Source organism: Rhinolophus sinicus, chromosome 2 (assembly GCF_057876585.1).
Source record: "Rhinolophus sinicus isolate RSI-liver-muscle chromosome 2, RSI-T2T, whole genome shotgun sequence".
Lineage (NCBI taxonomy): Eukaryota > Metazoa > Chordata > Mammalia > Chiroptera > Rhinolophidae > Rhinolophus > Rhinolophus sinicus.
In genome coordinates, this window is record NC_142502.1 from 152,122,599 (window position 1) to 152,142,433 (window position 19,835).

General features: G+C 36.2%; 1 protein-coding gene across 3 annotated transcripts in view; it reads left to right on the top strand.

The window, feature by feature from the left end:
* The window catches only part of RTN4 (reticulon 4), a 70,365-nt gene that overhangs the window by 12,288 nt on the left and 38,242 nt on the right, over positions 1-19,835 (top strand). The window contains exons 2-3 of one of the 3 annotated variants that reach the window (XM_019719545.3): positions 8,063-8,119; positions 8,810-11,212. The exons of 1 other annotated variant lie outside the window; for it this stretch is intronic. In XM_019719545.3, coding sequence (XP_019575104.3) covers positions 8,063-8,119; positions 8,810-11,212 — 2,460 coding nt within the window. The remainder of the gene's footprint in view (positions 1-8,062; positions 8,120-8,809; positions 11,213-19,835) is intronic. One more of the 3 variants, XM_074331997.2, reaches the window with a different exon arrangement.

The following is a 19,835-nucleotide window of genomic DNA, read 5'->3' on the forward strand; positions in this document are numbered from 1 at the left end:
CATTGGTTTCTGCTCTGCTTTTTATTCTTTATTTTCTTCTACTTATTTTGGTTTAACTTGCTCTTCTTTTTCTGGTTTCGTAAGGTGTAAGCTCTTTGTGTTTAACCCTTCTAAAACCATTTAGAGCTATAAATTTCTTGCTCAGTTTGCTTTAGCTATATTCCACAAATTTCCATTATTTTATTTAACATTTTTCAATTTCCCCTCTCATATATTCTTTGATCTATGGGTTATTTAGAATTTTGTAGTTTAATTTCCAAACACTTGGGGGATTTTCCAGATATTTTTTGTCTTACTGATTTCAATTTAATTCTTGTGGTCAAAGAACACATACTGATTTCAGTCTCTCTATGTTTACTTACTGAGATTTGTTTTATAGACCAGGAAATAGTTTATTCTGGTGGATGTTCCATGTGTACTTGAGAAGAATGTTATTCTGTTGTTTGTAGTGCTCTATAAAAGTCAAGTTTAGTTAATTGATAGTGTTGTATAAATCATCTAGTCTTACTGATTGTGTGTGTGTGTGTGTGTGTGTGTGTGTGTGTGTGCAGTCTGTCAATTAACTGAGAGCTAAGTGTTAAAAATTTTAAATAAAATTTACAGATTTGTCTGTCTCCCTTTAGTTTTTGCTTCATGTATTTCCCACACACTTTTAGTGTTGTTATGTCTGTTTAGTGTAATGTCTGCTTACTCCTTTATCATTATCAAATGCCCCACTTTATCTCTGATGCTAAGGTAATACTCCTTGTCTTTGAATCTACTTTGCTCAACATTAATATAGACACTCCAGATTTTGTACGGTAAGTGCTTGGATGATATATTTTTTTACGCTTTTTACTTTCAACCTACCTGTGTTTTTATGTTTAAAGTGTGTCCTGTAAAAGACACATAGGGTTTTTATCTAGTCTGAAAACTTCTGCCTTTTATTTTAATTGGAGCCATTGAAGTCTTTGTTTTCTCTTTGTCCCATCTGCTTTTCGTTATTTTATGCTTCCATGTATTCCTCCCATCCTTTGTGCTTTCCTTGTCATACAGTTTCCTTCTACAAATATTATTGTATATTATAATTATTTGAGCTTCAAAATTCAATTCTTTTTTAAAGAAATTAAGAAATCAGAATATTTTGTTTCTACTCAGACATATTTACCATTCTGCTATTCTTTATTCCTTCATGAAGATCCAGGTTTCTCTCTGGTATATTTTCTCACTCTGAAGAACTTTATTTAATATTTCTTGTAGTGCAGGTCTCTTGGTGATAATTCTTGGAGCTTTTGTTTTCATATTTTGTTTATCTGATAATATCTCTGTTGTCTTTGTTTTTTAAGGATGTTTTTGATGAATGCAGTCAATTTTGTTATACATGGTAGTTATGTTTTATAAAGTCACAGAAGACAATAAAGTAGCAAATACTGAATTATTGCCCCTAAGGGAAGTAACAGGGTTAGTTCCTTCCTCTGAGAACTTCTCTAGTTGTGGCATTTTTGTTAACTCAGCTATACATAACTTTGTTTTCTGTGTGTTTCTCTTTAAAGCCGCATTATATGCTATATATTGTTGATTCATTAACATTGAACTCATGGCCAACAGCTCTGTAACTCACAGGTCATTGAGGTTCTCTGTTCATTCTTTTTGTCCCCCAGCCTGTTTTCCCCTGCTGTACTTCAGTTTGGGTAGTTTTTTTCTTTCTGTTGTTTTCTTGAAGCTTATTGATCCTTTCTTCCGCATTGGGCTCTTAAGCCCATCTAGTGAATTTTTCTTTCATTTAATGTAATTTTCAGTTATAGAATCTTACTTAGTTCTTTGTTTCTTGTCTGTATTTCTCTACCAAGATTCTCTGTTCACTCATTATGTCCACCTTTTACTGTACATACTTAGGAAGATTTTAATAGCTATTTTAATTTTTATTTTAATGTTTGCTAATCCAAAATCTACATTATTTCTGTTTGTTTATATTGACTGTTTTTTTCTTATTTATGTTCATATTTTTTGCTTCTTTTTATGTCCAGTAATTTTTAATTTTATACTGGTTGTCGTGGGTGTGGTGTTTGTTCTGTCAGGCAGTTAATTTGCTGGCAAATCATCTTGATCTTTTCAAGGCCTGATTTTAATGTTAGGGTGGGTCTAGAGCAGGGATCGGTTGACTTTTTTTATTAAGGGTCAAGTAGTAAATATTTTAGGCTTGTGGGTTTATACAGTTTCTGTCTTAACTACTCATCTTTGCCCTTATAATGCAAAAGTAGCCGTAGACAATACATAAAGGAATGGACAGGGCCATCTTCCAAAACAGCTTTGGCTCAGGAGCCATGTTTTGTTGACTGTTGGTCTAAGGTGTCCCTTACTTTAGGGTTAGAGTAGCTCCACTGTTAAGATGTTCCTTTCCTGGGGTTTCACTTGTATACTTGTGGTGTTCAGTGAGATCTCGCCACTTTTTGATCTCTGGTCAAAACTTGTAGGTCAGGTCTTCTAGCTCAGTCCGACTTCCAGGACACCCATTCAGCTCACAACTCGACTACGGATTTCTCTGCTAGACCTTGCTGAGTCTTATGTGTATTTAAAGGGAAAAGCCAAATATTTAAAAGGAACCCCTTTTATCCCGATTTCTGGAGCTCCTTTTCTGTGCAGCTTTCCTTTGCATATTACCGTGCACCACAAATTCCGGATAACTCAGCAGCCTCCTCAGCTCAGCAAGAGTGCAGTATTTTTGGGTTCTTCCCTGTGTTGTTAGCTGCCCTCAGGCAGAAACCCCGGGGGCTCATCTGGTGTGCTTCCTTCTTCTCAGAATCACACCCCTTCCTGGAGTGCCTGTTGCCCAGTGTCTCAAGACATTTGCTTCGTATATTTTGCCCAGTTTTATTGTTGTTTATGTTGGAAGGGTTAGGCTGATGTAATTACTTCCATAGCTAGAAGCAGAACCTCTTCTCTGAGGTTTTAAAATACCGTTTATGTTCCTTGTTTTATAAATCAGATAAGATTTTACTGACCAGTTACACATGTGGTTAATAAATGGCTTTTTAAAAATGAACATGTCAGGGAAAATACTCAGTTATAAGAGTGTGTGGACATTGGTGAGCTTGTGATAGCATGTATTTTTTTGAATTGACTGATAATAAATTAAAAACTGCCATATGACTTACACTCTTTAAAAAAGTGATTTACGAAATCTCTTTAGTGAACTTTAATTTTGAAACTGATCATTGTGTGATGGAAGTGAATAACATCCAAAGTATGAGGCCCTGTGGCAGCCGAAATTTACATTCTAGGTGTAGGCAAGGAAATGACTCCAGCAGTAGGGCCCAGTGAGGAATAGATCATATGGAAAACGTCTGTGAATGGTGCTCATCTTTCATATTGTCATTATAAGTAGCTTAGTGTTTCTGCTCATTTTATTGAGGGTGATAAGGAAATAAATGTATATTTGATTATAGTGAAAAAGTTAAATGATAGTTTTCTAGCTTTGCCATTAATTAGCTTTGTGACTGAATAAGTTACTTAATTATCTGAGTTTAGGTAACTGGACATGTGGTGGAAGATTAACAAAAATAAGATACGGACAAATATGTTTTACAAAGAAAGTGAGGCTGAATATGGTGAATTTGAGCGTTACTGAATGTCAGCATTCAGATAGATATGCAGGAAGGGGAAGCATGGGTTTGGTTATGAGGAATCGTGTGATTAGCAGAAATGACCTGTGAGGAGCTGTTGAGATAAGTTTAGACAGTTAAGTGGGGGCCATGTGGCGCAGGGCCTTATTTATCTAAGATTTTAGGTATAATTCAGTGGATAACTGGAAGCTTTTAAATGTTTTTGAGCAAGAGAATATAAAGAATTGTTCTTTTAGGAATGTTAATTTGATGGCAGTAGAGAGACTTAATAGGAAAGTTCTGGCTTCGCTTTTGCCTATTATTTAGTAAAAACGTGTTTTTCTATTTTTTTTTTGAACTATGCCACTGTGTTTTTCCTTAGTATTGGTATAATTAAACTCTTAATATTTATTAGGTTTTTTGGCTGTCTTTTCAGAAAAGCATAAATGAGGTTGATGATTACAGTTTTAATTTCATTCAGTAATTAGAATTTGGCATTATGAGTAGATCATAGAAAGAGGGGGGATTGTTTACCTTTTTTTATAAGCCCAATAATGTTATGTAAATGTACATACAACATAGCTCAGTAATTCAGAATGTTATGCTTTTTACTTATTATAGTATCCCTGATTATAGAATAGTTTTATTCACTTGTAAAAGTCAGGATCTTTTACAGGAAAGGGAAGACTAATCTAAAATTAGTAATTTTTTTTCAATTTTTAGATGTTCTAGCCTTAGAATTTGATAGCTTATGATAATAACTATTGTTGATCAAAATTTTCTTTGAACATTTTAAATTTTATTAGTCATTTTTAAATTCTAAATTTATATAGTAAAGTCAGGAAAGGGAGGACCACAGCGGTTAAAGGAAGGAGTATGGACTTGTAAACTCGCTGGATTCAAATCTCAGATCCATCACTTTCAGTTTTGTGACACTGGGCAAATTATTTAGCCTTTTTATACCTTTTGTTTCCTCATCCGTGAAATGAGGATAACAGTAGTACCTGTTGATAGGATGGTTGTGAGTATAATATCAAGAGTATCTGAATGAAATGTGCCTGGCTAGCATTAATGTCTCTATTATAGATGTTACTATATTGTGAAGAAGAAGCAATTAGTCAAATATTTCAGATAATTAAAAGGGTGTTTGCTGGGTAACACTTTATCTTGTTTCAGGAGATCAAATTTGAGGAGCTGATAAAGTAGAATTGACACCTGTCGCACTTATGCATAAACACATTCTTTGGAAGATAAAGCACATGAACTTGGAAGTTAAACGAGTTTAAATCCTGGCTCTGGCTTCCTAGCTCTGTGACTTAGGGCAAGGTATTGTTTTCCTTTCTTATGCCCCTCGCTCATATTTTGAGGTAGATACTATTACTATCCTTATTTTACCAATGAGGAAATGAGGGATAGAAATGCTTAAGTAATAGCTTTCTCAGGGTTACACAGCTTTAAGTGATGAATCTGGGATTTGAAACCAAGAAATTAATGATCTATGATTGCTTTAGTAGGAGTGAGCAACTCTGTTTTTCTTGAAGGCCCAATGATAGGGACCTCTTCTGGATCTTTTTTCTAAGTGCTTTTAGAAATGCAGTACTTGTTTTGTGGTTAATTTTGGATTAAATCTCATTTTCCAAAATGTGAAGATTTTTTTTTCTTTTTTGAAATTTTGTGAATATTTGAAATACCAATTTATAAACTCTCTCACTTGGCTAGGTAGGTGCCAGGAATATAGTTTTTAAAAATAATTTAAATTTATTGGCGCATGTTTAGATGCACTTTGTTTTTCATTTAGTTTTAACACTTTCTAAGTAGACTGGCCTCTGAATTAGTGGCTTTTAACTATATAGTCTAGATGAAAAAGACAACTGTGTTAAGAATTTTGCTACCTTTTATTTTGATGTAGCAGCTGTGTAATTATTTGGTTCTGCTTTTTGACCCCCCCAAATCCTACTTTTTTACAAAATTATCATTCATTATTTTAGCTGAAAGGAATTTTCAAATTCCCTCATTTTACAAATGAGAAACTATGTAAAATGACCAAGATCACAAAACAAAAGCTTTGTCATCTTTAAAAAGTGTGTACACGTGTGTGTACATTTTATAAAATCTTATAAGGCATTATGTCTTACTGGTTTGGATGAGTGTCTATCCAACCGGTTGTTCTAGTTTATTGGAGACTTTTGATACCATGGATTTCCCCTCACTACCTCATCTAAGAATCCTTTATGACATTATACCAAGTATGGACTTACCTAAAATATATAGGACATCGTGAACTGAATGAACTCTCCTGTTCATCAAGGGGAATAGTCTTGGAAGACAAGCCCATATTCATGATAGCCACATCTCTGCTTTTTCTATTGCTCAGCCTTATCTAGCTTAAAGTGTCCAAATTTGTTAGGTTCTGTCCATTAAAGGAATACCTTCCTGTCAGCCCTCAGGCTATTTCAAATTACGTTTTCTTAGAGCCTTTCTCTAGTGTAAACCACAGAAGATCTTTAGCTCAGGATTTCCTGACTGCAGGTATAAAATGACATTGTGCAAGATTATTGGAGAACAATATATGGTGTATTAGTTGACTCAGGCTGCCGTCCCAAAATACCAAGGATTGGGTGGCTTAAACAACAGAAATTTATTTCTCACAGTTCTACAGGCTGGGGAGTCCAAGATCAAGGTGCCTGCTAAGTAGGTTTCATTCTGAGGCCTCTTCTCTTGGCTTATAGGTGGCTGCCATCTCACTCTATGCTCACATGACCTGTGTGTGTGAGTGTGTGTGTGTGTGTGTGGCGCACGCTGACAGCAGAATGGGCCAGCAGAGGGAGAGTGAGAAGGGTGTTGTCACACAGGCACGAGCAAAGCTCTGTGGTGTGTCTTCTTTTAAGGGCACTGATCCTATCCTACCATGGCCCCACCCTCATGACCTGTGTAACCCTAAGTACCTCCCAAAGGGCCTGTTTCTTTTCTTTTTTCTTTCTTTCTTTTTTTTTTTTTTTTTTTTTTAAGATTTTATTGGGGAAGGGGAACAGGACTTTATTGGGGAACAGTGTGTACTCCCAGGACTTTTTTCCAAGTCAAGTTGTTGTCCTTTCAATCTTAGTTGTAGAGGGTACTGTTCAGCTTCAAGTTGTTGTTCTTTCAGTCTTAGTTGTGGAGGGTGCAGCTCAGCTCCAGGTCCAGTTGCTATTGCTAGTTGCAGGGGGCACAGCCCACCATCCCTTGCGGGAGTCAAACTGGCAACCTTGTGGTTGAGAGGACTCGCTCCAACCAACTGGGCCATCCGGGAGCTCAGCAGCAGCTCAGCTCAAGGTGCTGTGTTCAATCTTAGTTGCAGGGGGCACTGCCCACCATCCCTTGCAGGACTCGAGGAATTGAACTGGCAACCTTGTGGTTGAGAGCCCACTGGCCCATGTGGGAATCGAACCAGCAGCCTTCAGCGTTAGGATTATGGAGCTATAACCGCCTGAGCCACCGGGCGGCCCAAAGGCCCTGTTTCCAGTTACCATTATGTTGGAGGTTAGGGCTTCAACACACGAATATGGGAGGACACAAACATTCAGTCCGTAACGTATTGTATATAGTGATTAAGAAAATGGGTTCTGGAGTTGAATTGTCTTAGTTTCACTAGTTGTGTATTGAGTGAGTTACTTAACTTCTGTCACTTGGTTGTTTTTTTTAAATATATATATGTGTATATATATATATATATATATATATATATATATATATATATATATTAAATAGGGGACAATTAACAACACTTGTAGCAGTAGGGCTCTAAGGAGTAAAATGAGTTCTTGCATGCAGAGTACTTAGGATAACGAGTAGACCATAGTGTTATTTTTAAACAAAACAATACGGATCATAATAATGCTCTTCCTAAAGATAATTAGTATTTTATTTGTAATTTGGACATTGCTGTGTAGGACTAATGTTTTCAGATAATAGTGTACAAGACCGGTAGAGTCTTTCTTTTTAAAGATAGACAATCAGGAATAAGGAAATGCGTGATTCTCTGTAAGTATTCTTCTGAATTGAACATATGCTAAAAACAGATTAAGCCAGTGTAGTTATTAATTTTATTTAAATGCATCTTTAAAATATTTGGCTTGATTAGGACAAGATAATTTAACTGAAAATGTGAGTAAAAACTGGATGAGGTACGTTAAAAGACAAGACTAAGTATCTTAAAGCCATTTTGGTTCATGACGTTTCTTTTACATAAACATGTTATTGCCTCCTGAAAAATAGGCTCTATGGACATCATTTAATCAACTTTATAATATGTATGATAATTTAATCTGAATTAACGGTACTTCTTATGGTACTACGTTTTCCTTCCCGTCTTGGCTTTTTCTCTGTAGATAAAGTTTGGTGTTAACTCATTACAAACTGAACTCTTGCTTGCTCCTCTTACTTTCGTCTCCTTTCAGCTCTGTCTTTATTTCTGCTGAGGTTATATTCTATTTGTTTTTCAGATGAGACACTTTTTGCTCTTCCTGCTGCATCTGAGCCTGTGATACGCTCCTCTGCAGGCAAGTTCTTTCTGCTAGCCTTTTATCTTCTGTGTACTCTTAACTTTATACTCTCTAGTATTGTTAACTTTGTACAGAGTAGTTTGAATTTACTAAAAATTAGCATGGTTCCAAGAATGTTTGTCTACTGAAAAAATTGAAATTGCATTATATATGCTATGTCCAAGGGAGAAATGGGCAGAACTTGATTAATAATTGGATATATGTAAGGAATTCTTGGACCCTGGATTTACATTTACATACTGACCATTTCATTTCTCCAAATAAAGTGGACTTGCTTATAGCTGAAAGGCTTTCATGTCCATGAATGTCACTCTGTTGTATTTAATTTATCCAGTGCCCTTTCTTTTCTATAGTGTCAGTCAAACTCTTCTCAAGCCCCCTTCCTCTAAAACTAGTTAAAAGTAACCTTTTCAGTGATTATACTTGAGTTTTTTCTCAAAGACTTGATTTATGTCCTTGCATAGCATATACAGTAATTACCTCTGTAGTCATACACACATTTTATTGAGACTAGCTTTAAATTTTTAGCAATGATTCAAGTCTACTTGTTATTTAGTAAATGTTATTGACTTTTAGTCTTAGTTAACAGTAAGTCTTTACTAAAACTATTTTGAGTCTGCCATAAAACTTGCATTAACTCTGAGAACACTGGCACTCTCTAACTTTCCTTTCTGTCCATGGTCACAGAGAAAATTCTGGACTTGAAGGAGCAGCCAGGTAACACTGTTTCCACTGGCCAAGAGGATTTCCCATCTGTCCTGCTTGAAACTGCTGCTTCTCTTCCTTCTCTATCTCCTCTCTCAGTTGCTTCTTTTAAAGAACATGAATACCTTGGTAATTTACCAGCAGTATTACCCACCAAAGGAACACTTGAAGAAGCTTCTAAAGGGTTTTCAGAGAAGGCAAAAAATCCTTTTGTAGACAGAGATTTAACAGCGTTTTCAGAACTGGAATACTCGGCAATGGGATCGCCATCGTTCAGTGGCTCTCCAAAAGCAGGATCTGCCATAACAGTAGCAAACGCTAAGGAAGAAATCCTTGTGAGGAAGAAAGATGAACAGGAGGATGTAGTTAGTGATAACATCCTTCGTAGTCAGCCAGAGTCCCCTGTAGCCGTTACTAAATTGATTAAAGAAGAGAACAAAGTTACGTCTCCAGAAAAATCAAAGGATAGTTTTAATGAAAAGGGAGTTACAGCAGGAGCTCCTATGAGGGAAGAATATGCAGACTTCAAACCATTTGAGCGAGTATGGGAAGTAAAAGATATTTATAAGCAAGATAGTGATATGTTGGCTACTGCAGGTAATATAGACAGCAAGTTGGAAAGTAAAGTGGATAAGAAATGTTTTGCAGATAGCATTAAGCAAAGCAACCAAGAAAGAGATAGTGAGAGCAGTAATGATGATACCTCCTTTCCCAGTACACCAGAAGCTGTTAAAGATGGTTCAGGAGCATACGTCACACGTACTCCCTTTAACCCAATAGCAACTGAAAGCATTTCAACAAATATTTTTCCATTGTTGGAAGATCATACTTCAGAAAATAAGACGGACGAGAAAAAAATTGAAGAAAAAAAGGCCCAAATTGTAACAGAGAAGAATACTAGCACCAAATCATCAAACCCTTTCCTTGTAGCAACACCGAATTCTCAGACAGATTATGTCACAACCAATAATTTATCAAAGGTGACAGAGGAAGTAGTGGCAAACATGCCTGAAGGTCTAACCCCAGATTTAGTCCAGGAAGCATGTGAAAGTGAATTGAATGAAGCTGCAGGTACAAAGATTGCTTTTGAAACAAAAATGGACTTGGTTCAGACATCAGAAGCTTTGCAGGAGTCACTGTACCCTGTGGCACAGCTTTGCCCATCGTTTGAAGAATCCGAAGCGACTCCTTCGCCAGTGTTGCCTGACATTGTTATGGAAGCGCCACTAAGTTCTGTAGTTCCCGGTGCTGGCGCGTCCGCAGTGCAGCCCAGTTCAGCACCATCAGAAGCTCCTCTTTCAGTTAGTTACGAAAGCATGAAACTTGAGCCTGAAAATCCACCACCGTATGAAGAGGCCATGAATGTATCACTAAAAAAAGCATCAGGAACAAAGGAAGGAATTCTAGAGCCTGAAAGTATTATTGTAGCTGTTCAAGAAACAGAAGCTCCTTATATATCCATTGCATGTGATTTAATTAAAGAAACAAAGCTCTCTACCGAATCGACTCCAGATTTCTCTAATTATTCAGAAATAGCAAAAGTTGCACAGCCAGTGCCTGCTAATTTTGAGCTAGTTGAAGATTCTTCACCTGATTCTGAAGCAGTTGACTTATTTAGTGATGATTCAATACCTGAAGTTCCACAAAAACAAGATGAAGCTGTGATACTTGTGAAAGAAAACCTCATTGAAACTTCACCTGAGTTAATGATAGAACATGAAAATAAGGAAAAAATCAGTGCTTCACAACCACCTAAGGAGGGGAAGCCATATTTGGCATCTTTCCAGCCCAATTTAAACACCACAAAAGATACCTTATCACCTTCTGAAGTTTCAGCATTGACCCAAAAGGAGAAAATTCCTTTGCAGATGGAGGAGTTCAGTACTGCAGTTTATTCAAATGATGGCTTATTTATTGCTAAGGAAGCAAAAATAAGAGAGAGTGAAACATTTTCAGATTCATCTCCAATTGAGATTATAGATGAGTTCCCTACAATTGTCAGTCCTAGAACAGATTCTTCTAAGTTAGCCAGGGAATACACTGATCTAGAAGTAGCCCACAAAAGTGAGATTGCTAATGTCCAGGATAGAGTTGGGTCATTGCCTTGCTCTGAATTACCCCAAGACCTTTTTTTCAAGAATGTACAACATAAAGGTGAAGATAAAGTCCACGTCCCAGATGAAATCTCCAAAGATAGGTCTGATGCTTCAAAGGTGCCCTTACTGTCTCCGGATGTTTCTGCTTTGGCCACTGAAACAGAAATAGGCAGTATAGTTAAACCCAAAGTTCTTGTGAAAGAAGCTGAGAAAAAACTTCCTTCTGGTACAGAAAAAGAGAACAGATCACCATCTGCTATATTTTCAGCAGAGCTGAGTAAAAGTTCAGGTAATCAGTCCATACATTATTTTGTGCTTTCTTGTTTCCTTTTGACTTACTATGGAACATTCCACTACATTTTATGTGGTATATTATTACATTTATAGTGTCTAATAGATCACATTGATAAGAATTCTCTTCTGTCTCAGTTAAAAGTTTTAGTGCTTTTTCTGCCCCTATTGCACTCATCACTCACCCTCGCTCTTAACTTTTCTACACAGTTACTCATGGGTTATTTTTTATGGCACCAGGTAAATAGACAAATTGTTTTGTTAGAATTGGCTTCAATGTCTACTTTTCTTTGGCTTCAGTGTTTCCTGATAGCAAGAAGAGCAAGAGGTATTAAAACATTTTCAGATGCGTTTACTTTTGTCTTCCCAGAAGTTAATTCATTTTAAGTTTTTAATGAAAGAACATTTCCGTAATGTTTCTAATATTTCAATGTAATGTAGTATTTTTCAGCAACAGGTACAAAGTTACAGATACTGAGTAGTAGACATTTTGTTGAAAAGTATAACTTAAGGTATGCTGTTAGGGATTCTTACGAAAATACTTATTCTCATTTTTTTCCCTTTGACTCTATGTTTCCCATTACCTGATTTGTGTAAAGTGATTTGCACATGTGTTTTTTATTTAGCATTCTAATTTAGCTGTGTTTTCTATAAAAATACGTATTGTTTATGTGTATTTTACTGACTAGACTTACATATTGGAGATGGGGGCACTAGCGGCAGAGCCCAGTGTAGAGATCGGTGCTACAAGCTAGAGGAGACTGAACATGAAGGCAGTGGGGTGCGCATGGAGACCGAAGACTTGCTGTTTGATTGGTTAGGAACCTGAAGGATAAGGGTAGGAATTAAAACTGACTCATGTGCAAATACGTGGATGGCAGTGTGAGAAGCTGTGTTAGGGAACGTGAGAGAGTAAAGTGGGTTTTAAGGAGAGAAGATAGAAAATAAGTTTTGCATGTATTGGTATTAAGGTGTCTAGGTGTCATCCAAGAAGTGAGGGACATTATACATCGGAAGCTTTTGAGAGAGAGCTTGGCTGTGTGTGTCTGTTTCCCATGGGCTTAGGGATAGTAATTAAAGCACAGATAACAACTAAGGAGAGAACCAAGAGAAGATTTAAAGGTGGACGGATTGGTCAACATTATCAAATACTAGCTCAGTTAAAATAAGGATTGTCAACAAGGAGGGGAGATGTTGGCCTGACAGTGGCAGGTGGTTTGAGTGGGCAAGGTTAGGGCTGAGGGGTGAATGGGACTTAAGCAAATAGATACTAAATGTTGACAATTTTTAAGAAGTTTGAGAATGTGGAGAAAGAGTGTTAGCAAGTGTGAGGGAGAGTATGGGGTTGAGGATGGGCCTTTAAGAAAAATGATAGGAGTGCAAGTATAATTAAAGGTGCTTATAGAGAATCAGGAGGGGGATGGGATGAGATCAAGTGGAGGAATTAGCTTACAGAGCAGGAAGAATATTGAAGGACTTTGATTGTTGTGAACAAAAGGGTAAGTAAGTATGGGTGTTAATACTACGAGAGTTTTGTGACTGGTAGCTAAAGGATTGTTTGATGGTTTATGTTTATTCTTTACAGCAGTATGTTAGATCATTTGCTGAGAATAAACTAGAACATGCTTGAATGGAAAAGGTCTGAAATATCTTCTGAGTAGGGGAACAAAGGTATTGCAATAAGAGCCCAGTCAAGATTGACGGGTGGTCTGAGTGGTAAGGTGACTTTTCTTTAACTGCGCCCAGTAGCCTGGGGATGGATTTAGAGACGGCAAATGCTTATATTGATTCAAGGTTGTATTTTGCTAGATGGGCCCAATGGAAAGATAGTGAAAGGAGTTGAGGATAATGGCAAGAGAATAGTTGGAAGTGTTGGACTTTAAGTTGAAGAATGTAAAGAGGGGAAGAGAGGATGTAAAGAGGGGAGTAGAGGGAGTTCACAGGAGAATAGATCAAAGAACGTGATGTCCAGATCTAAGAATCAAGAGTAACAGGAATAAATATGAACACCAGCGTGATAGGAAGCTGTAGTCGAAGTAGAATTGTGTGTGTGATTGTGTGGTAGATGTTGAATTTAGAATTCCAGGTTGGTTATAGTGGCCAGGATTTGGCCATGAGGCACAGGCAAAAGTTGAGTGGGGTGAAAATGGGGAGATGGTTCACAGTGCAGTGGGGATTTCAACAGCACGTTAAAATGGTTTAGGAGAAAACAGTAAAAAGAAGAGTCTGAGAAGCCTGGAGCAGCATGGGGATGATAGTGTGGATGAAGACCAGCGGTGAACAAAAGATGAAGGCTAAGACCACGTCCTGCCCTCATGCAGCTTGCACTTGGTAATAGATAAATGGACATTAATATTTTTGGATAAAATTTGTCATGAAAAAATATCAAGGGATCAAATTCTGCATCATAATGTCTTGCTCGTTTTCCTTTTACAAAATCAATCTTTCTTCCCAAAATTAAATTGCGAAATAAAAATAGTACAAAGAATGTCTTACACTCTACATCTAAATATACCTTTTAACATTTTTCCCATTTGCTTTATCATCTGTGGTCCTTCTTTCTATAGATAACTAGATATGAATACATAAATACACCCTTGTTTTTCCTGAACCATTTGAGAGTAAGTTATATACATTCTGTTTTACTACTAAATATTTCAAAAGGGAATATTCTCTTACATAACTTCATAAATTTACATTGATACAATACCTTTTTCTAATCTACCATTCGTACTCCAGTTGTATTAGTTGGCCTAACCTTTATGGTGTCCCGTGCTGCAAGATCCAGTCTAGGGCCAACTTTTGCATTTAGTGGTCATGTTGCTTTTGGGTCCTTTCATCTCAAACAATTCCTGTGTTTATCTCTTATGACGTTAACATGTTTGAAGAACACAGGCCCTTCCTCCTCTCCCTTTTTAATAGAACATTCCTCATTTTGCATTGGTCTGATACTTCTTAGTGATTAGATTGAGGTTATGGATTCATGGCCAAATGAAGATGACATGTAGTGACCGTCTCGTGTATGATAACTGGAGGTACCCATTATCCATCAGTCCCTCACTGATGAGAGGTTAATTTTGACCACCTAGTCAAGGTGGTCCCTGACATCCTTATTGAACTGCCGTCTTTCTTCCTCTTTCACAACTAGTAAGCAGTCTGAGGGGTGACAGTTCAAGACCATGCAAATATCTTGCTCCCCATCAAAATTCCTTCCCTAGATTTAGTATCCATTGATGATTCTTGCTTGATTCATTCCTTACCATTAAGGTGTCAAAATGACGATTTTTCAATTCTAACACTCCTACATTTATCAATCAATCCTTGGCATTTACTGTTAGCGAGAGTCCGCCTGTTCTATGAATTAGTTAATTATCAGTATGGAACCAGATTCCTGTTTTCCCTCAGTGGTTTATAATTCATTACTGTACTTAATTATTTTGGTTGTAAATTGTCCCAAATTTGGAGGGACATGCAGCTATTCCTTTTCGGGGGTGAAGAGGGAAGCACTTCTTACTTTCTAGCATAACAAAATGTTGTAGGCTCATTTTATGCCTATTCTGCTCCCAGCCCTGGAATCAGCCATTTCTTCAAGCATCCCTGATTTCTGTTAGTGGGGGATGATATTAGAGATCAAGAGTTGGATCTAATTGTGTGGCTTGCTACTGTAGGTCTTTCCATTTTAGCCCTTTCAGTGGACAGAGCTAAGAAATGCTTATATACGTACATACGTACATGTAAGTAAACATAAGTACATACACTTACTTAGGAAATCATGAGTTTACACAGATACCTCCAATTCCAGTCCATTCCCAGAGGATTCTTTCTTCCTTCATTTCATCTTTGAATGTTCCTTTTATAGTGAGGGAAACCTCAGGAACCCTGGCTCCTAACACCACCCAGTACATTTACTCATTTGTTTAACCCTTTAATACATCTAAAATGTTTTAGAATGCTCAACCATAATAAAAGAATTCAGGATCATTTTGCAAATCTTCCTCTCCCAACCCTACCCAAGATTGAAAGTATATAGTCAAATATAAGTTACTTGGGTTAGTTTTTTTCCATCCACTCTTCCTTCTCCCTTTCCCCACTTTTAGTGTGGTAATAATATCCAGCTGAAATGCAGTTAGATTAATTTGTTTCAGTTTGCTTTCAGTTTTAGGTTTTCATTCTCTCTGCTTAGAAGTTTTTAAATTGAGAATTTTGAAAGTCTTAGCTAAGAAGCTGAATTCTCATTTTACCTGAAAAAGGGAGACTACCATTTATGGGAAATCTAAGCACAAGCACTTTGACCTGTTCATCTCATTTAGTCTTCACTGTAATCTGAAAGCAGGAACCATTTTATGGATGACAAAATTTAAGTCTAAGGAAATTAAGTAGCTTTCCCAAGTTTACATAGCAAACTGTATAGTAAGCATAATACTTCTGAGCTCCTACAGTGTTCCAAACATTGGGCTAATTTTCTTATTTGTATGAATTCTTATACAATTCCACAAGGAAGATCTTTTTTTCAACAGGTGAAGTACTGGGATTCCAGCATAGGTTTTGTCCCCTTCTCGGTAGTTTCTGCATTTTGGAATGAGTGGTGATTGTCGTAAATTTAGCAAATAACCAAAGTGCTGCTGCTTTCATTACACACCTGTTGTGTTGGGGGCATTAACCAATGCAACCCACTTTTTTAAAAGTCAAGAGAGCTGGTTACCATGTTCATTTTCTCACGTGGCCTTCCACATGCGGGGATACTAGATTGAGGGGAACGTTCTGCTTCCATGTATGGACTGAATACCCTGTTGTGGTGGACAACTGCCTTTGTTGGTGGTGGTTCACCGGTAAAGAAAGGTGCCGATGTCTCCCATCCAAACCACAGAGGTCTTGACTTAATGACAGCGATTGCTTCATATGCTTGTGGATTGTTTGGTTTGCCACTAATGCACAAGATATTTTCAGTTCATAATCAGGATATAGATTGTGTTTTGCTGACCTGTTGGAACTATCGCTGAATGAAGCGTAAACCAACTACAAGTTCATTACCTGATGTCTAGGAATAACTAAGTAGTATTGCCGTAATAAAGAACTCAAAAGGGGCCTGTTACCTAGGCAAAGACTTAATTATCCTTTGCAAACTTATATATACTTTTTAAATGTGTTCATGAAGAAGAGCTTTCTTTTGATGATGTTTATGACTTAGAACATTTTTCTTATATTAATTTTAAAAATTTACTATATAGCCTTTGAACTTTCTCACTAAAGCATCATAGGTATTATACATAAGGTTTAGTATTTTGGTTAAAATATTTTTAGTGAGCATATTTAGGGCACTTTAATAATTATCAGTTGGGCTTTAATTATGACAGTAAGCAGTTAATCTGATAAAAGTAAGAAATTTATTCAGAAAAATTAAAATGGTTAATAAACTGAGTGGAAGTACCTTCAACTGGAAGGCTGTTAGTAAATGTACAGTGTACTTAAATTAGAAACTGACTGCTGCTAATAAAGGAATCCATTATACTTACTTAAGTGCAACATTGTCAAATTAGTGGGGATTTATTTAGTAGTAAATTTTAAATTTTCACATAGGAGCGTCTAACGATACTATTTACAGTTTGAAAATAAATATGAAATATGTACCATAAAGAGATAGATACCGCTAAATACTATGTGGTTGAAAGAACTTTATCTTGGGCATTTTATAGACCTGAGTTCTTATCCCAGCTTTATCACTTAATAGCTGTATGACCTTGGGCAAATGCCTTAATCTATGTGAGCTTCAGTAATTTGAGATGTCAGAATTTCTCTCCAGGACCTGCTAACTATCAGTGAAGTCAAGGCAACAGTACGTGAAGCAATCTGAAGTAAATATGCTCATTGTACAAGTCTGAGAAATAGAAAAAGCATTGGGATGAAAAAAATTTGTAATTGTATTGCCCAGTCATAATTGTCATTTTAGAATATATTCTTGTCTATTTTCTGTGCACATGGATACTTTATGAATGCAGTGAAAAAGAAGTCTTAGCAAATAGGGATATACTTTACATCTTGTTTATAGCTTTTTAAAAAATTAGTAATATATAATGCCAACATTTCCATGTCTTTATTCTTCTGCATGATTTTTTAATGCTTGTGTTCCTTGTTATTGGATGTACTATAATTTAACCAGTCAGTTTACTATTCTTGGACCCTTAGATTTTTCTCAACTTTATTACTTATAAATAATTCTCTTATTAACCTTTTTACCTTTAAATATGTTTATGTCTGTCTGTCTGTCTATCTATCTATCTAGCTATCTATCTGAATTCTTCTCCATAAATTACTAGAAATAAAACCCTGGGCACATGGGTATGAATGAGCATTTCTAAAAGTTTTGACAAAAAATTGGCTATCAGAAAAGTTGTACTATTTTTTTACCCGTCAGAGTAAGGAAACACCCATTTCTCTATTGTCCCCAACAACTGATATTGATTTTGGGAGTAGATGATACTTTCACATTATATAAAATTTAAAATGCACAATGACAGTAAGTCTTCTGTCTCAGCTAGCCACCTAGTGCTCCCCTTCCAGACTTTGTATAAGTGGCATTAAAAAAAAAAAAAAAAGACCCTTTATAAGTTTGATAGGTTAAAGTGGTATCTTGCTGTTTTGATCTTTGATTATTAGTGAAGGTAAACATGTTTCATATATTTATTGGCTATTTGTATTTCTTTTGTGAATTGCCTGTTCATACCCTTTGCCCAGTTTTAACTTTAGATGTTCATCTCTTTCTGATTTTGAAAGCTCTTTATATGCAAAGGGTACAAACTCTTGTCATGTTACAGTTTTCCAAATAATTTTTATTTTACTTTATATTTCAGTGGACATTTTAAATTTTCACATAGGAGCGTCTAACGATACTATTTACTTATTTATAGTTTAATTTTTACATTCAATTCTGATCTGTTTAAAACTGATTTTGAATTCTGGTCATAGATCATTTTATCCCACATGTTCTTTTTGATAGGTGGTGGTGGTGTTTTTCTATTCCTATCATACTCTGACCTAGTTCTATAATACCAGGCAACAATCCGAGGGAACACCGAATGAGAACACAGTTTTTGTCAGATTGCATACCCTGGGTTGGACCATCAGCTGTAATGTGGGTATTGGTGCCATCTAGTGTCGTAGATAGGAAATGAGGTCTATGGAATACTCTCTAATTGACTGTATGGAATATATTCAGTTGGGAAGATAAATTTAGTGAGCTGTGGGTCTTTGCTTCCCACTAAAATGACTCAAAATGAATTTATAGAAGGATTTTGAAGTTTGACGCATGGTACTGAGTCAAACAAATGCTTGGATCATGCTATTAAAAACATTGTGAAAGGGCCTTAAAGATTGCCTCAAACCTGTGCACTTTAAGGAAAAGTTTTAAAAGATTTGTTCAGAGCCTAATGACCATTAATTTTTTAATTTCAAATTTAAAATGCTTTGGATCTTTTGGAAAAGCTGTATATTTATTTTAGATTATAAGAAGTCAGCATTTATACAGTTTTCATTGAACACTTTCCATTTCTTTATGGAGTTTAGTATTCGTTTTTAGAAGTTTATATGAAATTTTTTATAGACTACAAAATGCTCAGTATTTTTTGGCATTGTAACTTGTATTGTCTTTCATTTTCTAGACTAAAGTCTCCATGTCTTGAGGTTCAATTCAGTAGTTAATGTTGAAGTGCTATAATTTAGTCCATAGAGGGCATTATATTACAGCATATGGTATTAAACAGTGTTGTTTAGTAGCTTTCAGTAATGAAACGTATGTTTAGTTTCGTACTTTTGTATAGCTCAGAATAATTAAATTTTGAAGTTAGTTTAAAACTACTGTATAGCTTAATTGCTTATTTAAAAAAAGAACATTGTTCTCTATTGCCAGAAAGTAGAAATAATTATTTTAGCTATACGACCAATCCCCATCTTAGAGTGTAGTACTTTAAATCCAAATGACTGCCTCTTTCCTACCTCATTTCTCTTTATGGCTAAACATTGTGAAGAAAAGAAGCAAAACAAAAAGTTGAGTTTTTCTGGGATTCAGAAGTAGAAGAAGGAAAGAAATGGAAAAGGAGAAAGACCTTGGGATAGCTGGCTGGGGCAGTCGTAGTGTTTACATATTTGCTGCCTATTCCAAAATAGTCTGAAATCGTTCCACTGAGATACGAACCAAACACACACACACACACTTCATGATAGGGTTATAGAGAAAGGAGTTTTTTTTATTTTTAGGAATTGATTTAATCACATAATTTTCCTACTAATGAGGTAAGTGCACTAAGACTATGAGAGTTTTGATTTGAGATACAAGGAGAAGAGGAACAGAGAGAGTGTAGGTAATTTTAGAGCATGGAACCCTTTGGAAAGGAGTTAGGGGTATGTTTGAGGAGGTTTTCGTCATTGGGTTTTGTCATGCTTGGGGGGGGGGGGCAGTACTTGGGATGTGGACACTGAAGAGTGGGAAGTTACCAAACATGAACTTTGAGCTTATTTCAAAAGTTCTGTGTAAGGCTCATTTTCAGTTTAGGAAAAGGACAGTATCTCCCCCTTTCCCAACAGTATACAATAGGACTTAGAATTTAGACAGCACATTTATTTGATTG